This window comes from Echinops telfairi, unplaced genomic scaffold, assembly GCF_000313985.2.
Source record: "Echinops telfairi isolate 266 unplaced genomic scaffold, ASM31398v2 ScPeMD7_25;HRSCAF=90, whole genome shotgun sequence".
NCBI classification, from domain to species: Eukaryota; Metazoa; Chordata; class Mammalia; order Afrosoricida; family Tenrecidae; genus Echinops; species Echinops telfairi.
Window position 1 is genome coordinate 21,072,091 of NW_022103922.1, and position 13,509 is coordinate 21,085,599.

Here is a 13,509-nt window from a genome sequence, read left to right on the forward strand (position 1 = left end):
TGTCTCATTCTGTGGTACATAGTGTCTCATCCTGAGTGTCTCATTCTGTGGTACATAGTGTCTCATCCTGAGTGTCTCATTCTGTGGTACATAGTATCTCATTCTGTGGTACATAGTGTCTCATTCTGAGTGTTTCATTCTGTTATACGTAGTGACTCATTCTGAGCGATTCATTCTGTTGTACATAATTTCTCATTCTGAGTGTTTGATTCTGCTGTACACAGTGACTCATTCTGAGTGTTTCATTTTGTTTTACATAGCGACTCATTCTATGAGTGTTTCATTCTATTGTACATATTGTCTCATTCTGAGTTTTTCATTCTGTTGTACACAGTGACTCATTCTGAGTGTCTCATTCTATTATACGTAGTGATTCATCCTGAGTGTTTCATTCCGTGGTACATAGTGTCTCATCCTGAGTGTTTCATTCTGTGGTACATAGTGTCTCATTCTGAGTGTTTCATTCTTTGGTGCCTAGTGACTCATTCTATGGGTGTTTCATTTTGTTGTACATAGTGTCTCATTCTGAGTATTTCATTCTGTTGTACATAGTGTCTCATCCTGAGTGTCTCATTCTGTGGTACATAGTGTCTCATTCTGTTGTACATAGTGACTCATTCTGAGTGTTTCATTCTCTTGTACGCAGTGTGTCATTCTGAGGGTTTCATTCTATTGTACATAGTGTCCCATTCTGAGGGTTTCATTCTGTTGTACATAGTGACTCATTCTGTTGTACATAGTGACTCATTCTGAGTGTCTCATTCTATTATACATAATGACTCATTCTGAGTGTCTCATTCTGCTGTACATAGTGTCTCATTCTGAGTGTTTGATTCTGTTGAATGCAGTGACTTATTCTGAGTGTTTCATTCCGTGGTACATAGTGTCTCATTCTGAGGGTTTCATTCTGTGGTACATAGTGTCTCATTCTGAGTGTTTCATTCCGTGGTACATAGTATCTCATTCTCAGTGTTTCATTGTGTTGTACACAGTGTGTCATTCTGAGTGTTTCATTCTGTGATACATAGTGTCTCATTCTGAGTGTTTCATTATGTCATACATAGTGTTGTTATGAGGCTGACAAACTCGACAGTACCTCTCAATAACATGCATGGTCAAAGGATGAATTTGACAGTCAAATACTGGCTAGGTGTTTGGACAATAAAATGCATTATAATGTTAATTATTTTAACATTAATTGTACTATAGATATATGTTCTTCCATTTTTCACTTGAAATACTTAGAATACAGAAATAGGAAATTAGAAATCAGAGCCTTGCCATGAGGGTGAAGGTACATGCTCCCTCTTTTCCTTAGCCTTCTCCAAGTTTCTCCAGGGTCCACAGGTAGACACTGGATTGCCTTGCTATGACTTTTCTCAGCCTTGGCATTTTTCTAGTTGTTACAGACACTGCAGGGGTGACAGTGCTCATGCCCTGGACATTTATCTCTTAGAAGGTGCTTCATGTGCTTTTTAAGATGCTCAGCTGCTAACTGAGAGGCCCACAGACACCTTAGAGGAATGGCCAAATGATTGACTTCCATTGAAAATCCCTTGAACCACAATTATACTCTGATACACAGGAGATGGCCCTGGATTAGAGTAAAGTTGACATCAGCTGGAGGCTGTATCTTTGCAATCAAGTCACTCCCTCCTCAAAAGGGTCATCGTGTGTTAGGATCCATTTCTTGACTCGTATGCTTGGCCTGGGTTTGTTGTGTGGGATCAGACTTTTGGTTAGGTTTCTGGTGAAAAGTGTATGCAGCCCAACAAGTTGGTTATTGAAAATTGTATTTATTTCACATAGCTTTAAAAACTGAGCGAGCAGTGGTCTTATGCAAAATATCATACTAAGCAAATGTTCTATTGACAATACGTATTTAAATAACTGAACCACATAAATATTTCCAATAATTATAAGAGGCAGATTAAAAATGCAAAGAAAAATGTTTTCAGCAATGCAAATGGATCATACAAGTCTCTGTTCTATATAACTTATTATAACTCATGGTACAACATGATTTAATGACAATTCCCATAAGCTGGCCAATACTTCTTTTTCATCCGGCATAAGATGATAATTTAAGGATGAAGTCTTCGGAAACAGCAACTCCATTGACCAAATGGACTATTTTAAGAACCAACATCTTCTTCATGTCCTGAGGGTTTCTGTGAACTTGGTAATGAAGAGCAGGCACCTTCTGGTTTCCACCCTGACGATCTCCCAGGCGCAGTGACTGTGGGCCTTCTCTTTCAGATACAGACGGAGTCCTTGGAAGTACTTCTTCACAGCCAGCCTGGAGTTCTCACTTTCCACAGATATCTGTTCCACCTTTCTTCCTTTTTCCAAGCACAGCTCCAGGTCTTCCAGCTGCTGGTATATCCCAGTGAGGAAGTTGTCCAGAAGGATCTCATCCCACGCTGCATGAGAACTACTTGTGCTGAAGAAGTTGAAGATTTGCTGGAGCATGCCATGCAGAACCACAGCGGCTTGGGTCTTCTCCAACTGGGTCATGCCCGCCAATATCTGAGGCAATCTGAAGTCAGTCCTGTCCCCCAGACACGACACAAGGGATATTTTCTGCATTTGACTTAGAACTGTGAAGGATTCCTGATTGTCTCGGTTCACAGGCAGGTCACAGCACAGAGAGCAGGCAGGATTGGAGCCGAGCATCACCAAGGCCATCAGCAGAGACAGTGGGAGGGACATTGTTGATTCTGCCGGACTTTCTGCAGTGGAAGCCTTGCCTTACTTAGCAAGCTCTGAGACTTTGGATGAGGAAGACCTCTTAAATAGTGAGCACAGAAACTTTCATTTTCTGGGCAAATCCATTTTCCCCCTTTACTTTCCATTTCTACTTTTTCTTTATTTTTTTTGAAAAGTCAATTAAAACTATACATGTATTGACACAAATGCCTCAATAAGTGACTCTCAACCAAGAAGTGCCAATAAAGTATACACTATGGCATGACAGGGTGTTTTTCATACCTTCTGGATTGTTCTTCAGGATGAACTTAGACAAGAGCAGAGAAGAGAGAAGCACTCATAAGGGGAATAAAAGACTGTCACTTTTCCAAGTCAGCAGGAAATCGAAAAGGTTTATGAAAATTATTGTGATTTTTCTTTCTTTTTTTAATTGATGATTTTTTTCCCTTAAAGATATCACCTGAGTTGGTGAAAAACTAACTAATGATATATTTACTGTCATAATTTTATTTTGGAAACAATATCAAAAAGGTTATGTCTTAAAAGTACATAAAATATCATTATTAGATTGCATTTAAAATAATTATGATGCATCTATAGCCTAGAAAGCTGTTAGTTTACCTAATCAAAAAACAAACAAACCCACTGCCATTGAATCAGTTCTGACTCATAGCTAATGACACAGGATTTCCGAAGCTGTGGCTGGAGGATTTGAACCAGTAACCTTGTTAGCAGTCCAACACTTACCCAACACCACCACGAGGATGCCTTTTGTTTCTGCCTGGCCAACTTTTAGCAATTAAACACACACACACACACACACACACACACAACTTTCTCTTGGTCATTATGTGACAATGCAGATGCTGCTATCTTCTTCGAATTATTCCCAATCCCCTCCTAGGCATATGCCTAGGAGAGGTAAGAAACAAACCACGGCCACACAACTGTGCTCCAATGTTCATTGCAGCATAGTGACAATCACGAGGTGTTGGAAACAACTCAAATTTCCATCAACGAATGAATGGATTAAAAAACTGTGGTACATACATACAATGGAGTACTACGCATCCCTAAAAAAAGCAGTGATGAATGCATGAAGCACCTCGCCACATGGGATGAATTGAAGGAAATTAAGCTAAGCAAAGTAAGCCAAGCATACAAGGGCACTGAGGTAAGCTTTAAAAAGCAAAAGGGGCATACGAGAAAAGCTACTATATACATACATTCCTGGGGTGAGATCCAGGTACTATGGCAGGGGCCAGACCAAATCCAGGGATACATATGGCAGCCAACCATAAAGGAAGGGGAAAGAAAGAAAGAATAGACATGGGTAGTTAGGAAACAGGGCACTAACCCACCCAAGAGGGCATTGTTTATATCTCCACAGGAGAGGGTGAGAAGGAGCAGATGTCAACCCAGTGAGCCAAGAGGTGAATACAACACAGCGGCATGAATCAGCAAACCAACAGAGAGGTCTGCAGGGCTGGCCCCAATCCCAACTACGTAGACACACGCACATTCACACCCTTTCCAAGAAGAATTCACTTCAGAGGACAGCACTGAAGCTACAGTTGGGGGAGAGGGACAGGTCTGATCAGAAAACAGGTCTGATCAGGAGCAAATGAAGCGGGAAGGAGAGACAAAGAGAGAGTGGAACACATCTTGGCCCACCAAGCCCTGAGAGCAATACTCCTGCTCAGAGCAGCCAATGCACAGAGAGCACCTTAGGGCTGGCCCCACCACAAGACACAAGTCCCTCACTGACCCTTAGCGCTATGAGGACAACACTGAAGACACAGTGCAGGAATTGTGCCCAATCTGACCCCACCACACCAGGGCAAAGCACCAAGTGCCTGCAACAGAGCAGCAAGAGGAGCAAAGCAATAAAGTCCCCAAGGAATACCAAAAGTATATTTTAGGGCCAGGGCATGGCACCCATCAGACTCGAGCAGAAAACACTCCTAAAGGTCAACAAACAGACCTGGAACTATTTATAGGCTTTTCTTTTTTTGTTAGTGTTTTTCTTATTGTTGTTGCTCTTGTTTTGTTTTCTTTTGTTGTTTTGTTTTTGCTATCTTGTTTTTGTGCTTTATAGTCTCTGCATGTCTATCTAGATAAGATAAGTGGGATAAACAATCCAGAGGAGAAAACAATGGGACTGATGGTTCTGGGAGGACATGGGAGAAGGGGAGGTGGGAGAAATGAAATGGGGGATGCCAACAAACCCAGGGACAAGTGAACAACTAGTGATCTAAAGTCAATGGCAAGGGAGCGTAGGATGCCTGGTAGGCTTGATCAAGGGAAATGTAGTGCAGAGGAATTACCAAAACCCAAATGAAGGCTGAACATGACAGTGGGACAAGATGAAAGTAAAAGGAAATAGAGGAAAGAATTAGGAGGCAAAGGACATATATAGAGGTCTAAATACAGGCATGTGTATATGTAAACATATTTTCATATAATGATAGGGAAATAGATCTATGAACATATATTTATCTGTTAAGGATTAAGGTAGCAGACAGACATTGGGCCTTTACTCAAATACTCCCTCAACACAAGAACACTTTGTTCTAATAACCCAGCATTCCATGATGCTCACCTTGCCTGACACTTTCGCTGAAAACAAAATGGGTGCATAAGCAAATGTGGTGAAGAAAGCTGATTGTGCCCAGCTATAAAAAGATATAGTCTGGGGTCTTAAAGACTTGAAGATAAGCAAGTGGCTATCTAGCTGAGAATCAACAACGTTCACAAAGAAGAAGCACACGAGCCTGTGTGATCATGAGGTATCGATAGGATCAGGTATCAGGCACCAAAGACCCAGAAGAAACAATCATATCGATGTGAATGAGGGGGAGTGCCGAATGGACACCCAAAGCCCATCTGTAGACAATTGGACATTCCTTACAGAAGGGTCACGAGAAAGACACAAGCCAGTCAGGGTGCAGTATAGCACCGATGAAACACACAACTCTCCTCTAGTTTTTTAATGCTTCCTGCCCCTAACTATCATGACCCCAATTCTACCTTACAAATCCAGCTAGACCAGAGCATGTACACAGGTACAGATAAGAGCTGGGAACACAAGGAATCCAGGACAGACCAACCCCTCAGGACCAATAATGAGAGTAGCAATACCAGGAGAGTAAGAAAGAGGGAACTGATCACAATGATCTACCTATAACCCCCTCCCAGGGAGATGGACAACAGAAAAGTGGGTGAAGGGAGACAGTGGTTGGTGTAAGACATGAAAAAAATAATAATTTATAAATTATCAAGGGTTCATGAGGGAGGGATGGTGGGGGAGGAGAAAAAGAGCTGATACCAAGGGCTCAAGTAGAAAGACAATATTTTGAAAATAATGATCACAACATATGTACAAATGTGCTTGACACAATGGATGAGTGTATGGATTGTGATAAGAACTATTAAAAAAACAAATGATTTATTTTTTTTAAAGTGTATCTCTATGTTTAGTTTTTTTAAAAGATGGAACTAGAATTTAGCCGGTGTAAAGGAAGCTGCATTCCATTCGCATGTCCTATGGTGTCTTTAGGATGAGGAATGGTACTTTGGATGAAGGGAAAAGTGCAAAGTGGAGGCCCAAAAGCTAGTTAGTGCTTTTATGAGGTAAGCCAAACATCTTGGTCAGAAGGGACAGTGCAGTCAATTAAGATAATTGACTCTGGAATTAGACAACCTGGGTTCATGTCAGAGCTCCAGCCAGCACTGACTGTATGACTTTGGTCACCTGTTACATAGAAATAATAATCATGTCTGTTACACCATGTAAAGGAACCCCGGTGGTTGTAGTCTTGGGCTGCTAAGTGCAAGGTCAGTGATTCAAACTCACTAGCTGCTCCTCAGGAGAAAGATGAGGCTTTCTATTCCCATAAAGATATCCCGTCTTGGAAATTCACAGGGGTAGCTTTCCTCTGTCCTGTAAGGTTGCTATGAGCCAGAATCAATACAATGGTAGTGAGTTGAGTGTTACATCATGTTGTTATGATGGTAAAATCACATAATGTATTAATAACAATGCCAAACACCAACTAAGCACCCAACAAGTGTTAGCCATTTCCACAAAGGGGACCCCAGCTCGCCCAACCATGAAAGCTGGGTATAAGTTTCTCTGAGATGATCTGTTTCTCTTACTCGAGTTCCCAGCTCATCCACAAACGTTGTTAATTCTAATCCCCCCTCTGGAATGAACATGAACCTGTGCACCGAAGGAGGGTCTTGTCCAAGTGACTAACGTCTATTACAGCATTTCCCAATGTGGCTGATACCACCTTGTAGGGGGTGCTAAAAATATCCAGGAGACTGCACAAGCAGATACCTACACTTTATCCTGAATTATGGGCTGTAGGACAACAGTTTTTCATTGCTGGGGAGCACTGAGTAATTTTTCTTTATTCTGAAAAGGGGGTGTTAGGCCAGATAAGTTGGGAACATGTGATCTATTATATCGTAGGAGAGCAATTCTCTCACATATTAGAAAAACGGCCATCCAGTCTATAACTCAGTCTCTTTCTAGCATGCCTTGGTAAATAAATCCCCAGAATCTTGTCATCTTGGTAGACAACAAAAAGAACAAACAAATAAGTCATTCAGTCTCTGTACACTAGCTCTTTAAGCAACAGCTTGCCTTTAGAATGCAGCTGCTCTCCTTCGGGAGGTGTCTGTAACCACAACACTCTTACCCCTGACTGGGTTGAAACCTGCCATGCTACAAAGTTCCTGTCTCTGACTCGCGGCTGTTTGGTTAGTGGAAGGATTTTTGTCACTGGGATGCCACTTACTCATTTTCGCTTTCAGCACTTACTTTCCTTTTGCCTTTGTGCGTTCCCTTTTCCTCCAGCCCTGCTTTTACTTTCCAGGAGAATTCTGAGGTCTCCCAAATCTAGAAAGACTCTAGAGCTCCTATCAAACCCTGCCATTTCTCTTCCTTTTCTGGCAGCCAAGGTCAACATGACATAGAAAACATTACAGGAGCCTTAGGAACAGCTTTCCTACAGCAAAATGACAAACACAAAAGAAGAGATCGCAATGTTTACATTATGTCAAAGTAACAAAGTAACAAAAGAAAAAGTAACCAAAAGGGGAGTTAGAACAATGGCCTGGGTAGGACAATGAGTGTGGCACAGCAGAGAAGACCAGGTGACACGTTCTAACAGTTCCTCCTGAAGAGAGGACTTGCGGGTTAGTCGTCCTGGCATAGCCAGGTCAGCTCAATGACTCACAGGCATTAAGGGTTCAGGAATTTCCTCAAGGCAGTAAAACAAAGAAAACCAAATGTGTCCCCTTACTTGTGATGAAGCTATTTGAGGTGCCTGGATGTCATGCCAATGGCAGACTTCTTCCTATTATATGGAAGGCAGGCTATCAGATACATTATACAGCAAGAGAAAGGGAAGGTGATAGCTACCATCCTGGTCTATTTATGCACAATTAATCACCTAAATCAGCGGGTCTCAACCTGTGGGTCATGACCCCTTTGGGGGTCGAACAACCCTTTCACAGGGGTCGCCCGATTCATAACAGTAGCAAAATGACAGTTATGAAGTAGCCACAAAATAATTTTATGGTTGGGAGTGGTCACCACAACCTGAGGAGCTGTATAAAAGGGTTGCAGCATTAGGAAGGTGGAGAACCACTGCTCTAGATGGTTCTTGAGTTGGGAGGAAGACCTATGAGAATAAATAATGTAGGCTCATACACACAACAGTTTTCTTTCCACCCTTTGCACCAAACACAGGCTTGCATGAAGGGTTCTGGTGAAGGTGTGCTGACCTGTCTCTTACTTCCAAAGACCTTCTTTCATTTGCGCTTCTTAAATAAGAGGTGTTCATTGTCTGTGTTTTGCCCTGATCTTTTCACTCCCTCTGCCCTCATTGCTGTTGTTCTTGTCTGCAATGGGCAGTCCTCACAAGGTCTGGGTGAAGCCCACTGGAAGTGGGCACCAACTAGGCCATGGTTCTACTGAGTGGTCACCAGGTATTTATTACTTAAAAGGTCTATGGGATAAGGATACACAAAAAGCATGCATTCAGAGAACAAATGAAGGGGGAGGAAGAGAGAGTGGAGCACATGCTGGCCCACCAAGCCTTGAGGACGATATCCCTGCTCAAAGCAGCCAATGCACAGAGAAGACCACATGGCCAGTCCCACAATATCCTTCACTGACCCATAGCCCTACAAGGAACAACACTAGACACACAATGTGGTAATTGTGCCCGATCTGACCCCACCACACTGAGGCAAAACACTAAGGGTGTGGAACAGAACTGCAAGGGGAGCAGAGCAAGGAAGTCCCAAAGGAATACCAAAAATAGACTTTGGGGCCAGGGCATGACACCCCATCAGACTCAACCAGAAAACACTCCTAAAGGTCAACAAACAGACATTGAACTATTTACAGGCTTTTCTTTTTTATGTCATTGGTTTATTGTTGTTGTTCTTGTTTTCTTTTGTTGCTTTGTTTTGCTCTGTCTTGTTTTGGAGCATATTATTATCTCTGCAGGTCTATCTAGACAAGATAGGTGTGATTAACAATCTGGAGGAGAAAACAACAGGACCGACGTTTCCCAGGGGACATGGGGGAGGGGGAGGGGGGGAAAAGGAAGTGGTGTTAACCAACCCAGGGACAAGGGAACAATGAGTGGTCCAAAATTGGTGGCGAGGAGAGTATAAGAGACCTGGTAGGGCTTGATCAAGGGCAATGTAACCAAGAGGAATTACTGAAATCCAAATGAAGGCTGAACATGATAGTGGGAAAAGAGGAAAGCAAAAGGAAATAGAGGAAAGAACTAGGAGGCAAAGGGCATCTATAGAGGTCTAAATACAGGCCTGTGCATATGTAAATATTTTATATATGATGATAGGGAAATAGAGCCATGTGCATATATTTATAGGTTTCGTATTAAGGTATCAGATGGACATCAGGCCTCTACTCCCTCAATTGGGCCTCTACTCCCTCAATGCAAGAACACTTTGTTCTATTAAACTGGCATTCCATGGTGCTCTCCTTCCCAAAACAATCACTGAAGACAAAGCGGGTGCATAAGCAAATGTGTTGAAGAAAGCTGATAGTGCTGGCTATCAAAAGATATAGCATCTGGGGTCTTAAAGGCTTGAATATAAACAAGTGGCCATCTACAAAACCCACACAGAAGAAGCACACCAGCCTGTGTGATCACAGGGGTCAATGGGATCAGGTATCAGGCATCAAAGAACAAAAAATCATATCATTGTGAATTAGGGGGAGTGCGGGGTGGAGACCAAAAACCTATCTGTAGGCAACTGGACATCCCCTTACAGAAAGGTTGCTGGGAGGAGATGAGCCAGTCAGGGTGCAGGGTAGCAATGATGAAACATACAACTTTCCCCTAGTTCTTAAATGGCCCCCCCACCCACCCACCCACTATCATGATCCCAATTCTATCTTACAAATCTGGCTAGACCAGAGGGTGTACACTGGTATAGACAGGAACTGGAAACACAGGGAATCCAGGTCAGATGAACCCCTCAGGACCAGTGGTGAGAGTGGTGATACTGGGAGGGTGGAGGAAAGGTAGGGTGGAAAGGGGGAACTGATTACAAGGATCTACATATAACCTCCTCCCTGGGGGATAGACAACAACAGAAAAGTGGGTGAAGGGAGCTGTCATACAGTGTAAGACATGAAAAACAATAATAATTTATAAATTACCAAGGGTTCATGGGGAAGAGGGAAGGGAAAAAATGGGGAACTGATACCAAGGGCTCAAGTAGAAAGCAAATGTTTTGAGAATGATGATGGCAACAAATGTACAAATGTGCTTGACACAAAATGGATGGATGGATGGATTGTGATGAGTCATTTGAGCCCTCAATAAAATGATGTAAAAATAAAAGAAATCATGCGTCATCTTGAGTCCATGTTCACTGACGTTAGCCTCCCCTCCCAGGGTATGATCAGATTGTATCCAAGAACACCCCACTTCACATCTTGGGAAGAGAAGCCCTTGCCCAGGAATAAATATGAGTGAACTTCAAAAAGCTTGTATAAAAATGGAACTAAAAGATAATACAATTTGTGATCATTAGGTTTATTGTACCAACTTGGCCAATAGAAACATGTGGGATTAATCAAGATGCAGTTTGATTGGAGGGCAAAGAGATAGATGGCTCTGCAAGGCCTGCCCCTGTCTCTCTTGCTCTGGTGATCGGACCAGCATGCTGCTGCTTTAGCTAGTTCTCTGACAACCTGTGAGCTACAGTACCTGTGGGACAAGCCGACCCATGTATCGTGTCTCTAGAACTTGAGGTTCCTTTGAGGTCTGCTTCACCACACTGCTGGTGCATACATTGTTTAAGCTTGAGGTTGGTGGATCCTGTCGCCTTGCATTGCTTGAGTTCAATATCCCATCCAGGCCAGCTTCAATAAGCTCCCAAGCTACTGTTACTGACTCACCCTGTTGTTTCCTGCCAGGGGACAGACTCTGCCTGCCTTGCCTGAGGGATGACTCTAGTATCTGCTTCCTTGACCTTGAACCCAGCAGCCCATGTGAGTTGAAGGACTTCCAATATATTAACTGTTCATGAACGTGACTTGAATGGAGCCCTCTGTACTGCTTTGTGGACTAATTAGCTGTTATATTCCTTCTTGCTGTATAAACCTATCTAGCTAGCTAGCTGGCTATAATCATAAGAGTCCTGGTTTTGGTCCTCTAGAGAACCCTGCCTAACACACAATTTTCCTAAAACTTTTTCAAGCTTCATCATACTAACAGGACACCAATTCACTAGACATGTTATCAGGAGAGATTCATGGAAAAGGCCATCCTGTTTGGTAAAGCCGAAGGTCAGTGAAAGAGAGGAAGATCATTGATAAGATGGATTGACATGGTCATTGCAACAATGTGCTCAGACACAACAGCTAGGGTGAGGATCGTGCGGAGCCATCAGTGTTTCATTCGGTTGTTCATAGGACTGCTGCGAGTTGGAGCTAACTTAATGGCATCTAACAACAACTACAAGAGAGCCCAGCCTAGAACAAACGACACATGTCTAAATGCTTTTCTGAGTGTGGAAAAATGTAACTGCTGGTGTCCTCTGGCGTAACGGCATGTTATAAAATATACATTCACTGATTTAGTTATATTAATGAATTTCTATATTTATGCTGTTATTTATGTAAGAATATCTTCTATTTGCTTTATTAATAAAAATTCTAAATTTAAAACGTATTAAAGTTATTTTAAGGCATCTTCATTCTTTTTAAGGAAATAAAACCTCATTGAGAATCCTTGTGTGGCAAACTGAACAGAAAAGTGTGTACAGTCATTTACTTACACATTCACGCATTCGTTGGAAGAGTATTGAATAAGGACAAAGTAGTCCCTGCCTGTGTGGAGCTTACAGTAGAACAAAAGACCAGCCATCAAAGAAATTGTAACAATAGTAATGAGGTCTTTCCCCCTGGGATCTAGTTTACAAGGGAGAAGTAAAAATGGCATGGCAGGGATGACCACGGAGACCACACTTAACCTAGCCTCCCGCCTTCCCTAAAGGAAACATGAGACTTGAAACACGTTAGGTAAAATGTGTAGAGAAATGTTTCCCAAGGTAAGAAAATGGCATAGAAGTTGCCCTGCAGCAGAAAGGGCTTATTTTAAAGGAATGGGAAAAGGTCAGAGTGCATGGGCTATAATAATGGATAGAGTGCTAGGTCATAAACTGGAGAAATGGGAATGGCCACCGTGACAAAATATAGTTAAGATTTTGGACTTGGTTTTAAGAACTAAGTTACATTGAGATTTATACCTGAAGAGGGACTTCACCACCGGAGATGCAGGGAAATTTGAGAGGTTAGCAAGCAGTTCTCAGACCCTGGTAGAGTAATGGTTACACGTTGGCCTGAGATCAACAAGTTCAGCAGTTCAAAACCACCAGGGGGAAAGATGGAAGTTTCTACTTCCATAAAGAGTTATAGCCTTAGAAACTCACAGGGGCCATTTCAACCCTGCTCTACAGGGTAACTATGACTCAGCATTGACTCGATGGCAGTGAGTTAGTTCTCAGAGTCTAGTCCATGGACTCTTGGGGGTACCCAATACAATTCTGGATACCCACAAGGTTAAATGATTTTATAATAATATTAAGACACTATTTACCTTTTCACTATGGTGACCTTTCCACTGATAATGCAAAGCAATGTTTGGTAAGCCTGTTGGTGGCTAAGTGTCAATCATGGCACTACTTGCCTGATTGAATAGTTCTCTTGTGTTGGTGTCTGGTGTTATTTGCGACTCACAACAATCCTCTTCATGACAGACTGAGATGTTGCCTGGTCCTGCTCCATCCACATAATCGTCGCTATATTTGAGCCCACTGCTGCAACCACCAGTGTGTCAGACCAGGTCATTGAGGGATTTTATCCTTTTCATTGACCCTCTACCAAGCATGATGCCATTCTCCAGGAACTAGACACTTGGGATAGCATGTCCAATGTACATGGGATTAAGTCTCACCACCCTTCCTTCTAAGGAGCATTCTGAGTTGGCATCCACTCGGTGTCAGTGAGTTTTCTTCCAAGATAGATTTGATCGTATTTCTTGAAGTCCATAATTAATATTATTGGCCAACAGCACAATTCAAAAGCATCAGTTCTTCCTTAGTCTTCTTTATTGGTTGTCCACATTGTCTAGCTTTCACACATGCATATAAGGTGTGTGAAAATACCATGGCTTGGGACATGCACACCTTATTCCTCAAAATGATCTTTTTTTTTTTTTTTGCTGTTACTTTTTTTTT

At 42.3% G+C, this 13,509-nt stretch overlaps 1 protein-coding gene across 1 annotated transcript; it reads right to left on the reverse strand.

Annotated features, from left to right (window-relative positions):
- Window positions 1-2,154: 2,154 nt before the first annotated feature.
- On the reverse strand, window positions 2,155-2,712 carry LOC101650862 (interferon alpha-2-like). The gene has a single exon (XM_004706619.1). It carries the CDS (start codon window positions 2,710-2,712, stop codon window positions 2,155-2,157), a length of 558 nt encoding a protein of 185 aa, XP_004706676.1.
- Between the last annotated feature and the right edge of the window lie 10,797 nt (window positions 2,713-13,509).

Bases quoted from the DNA above. Each gene is read 5' to 3' on its own strand.
- LOC101650862 (XM_004706619.1), bottom strand. From the start codon at position 2,712: ATGTCCCTCCCACTGTCTCTGCTGATGGCCTTGGTGATGCTCGGCTCC.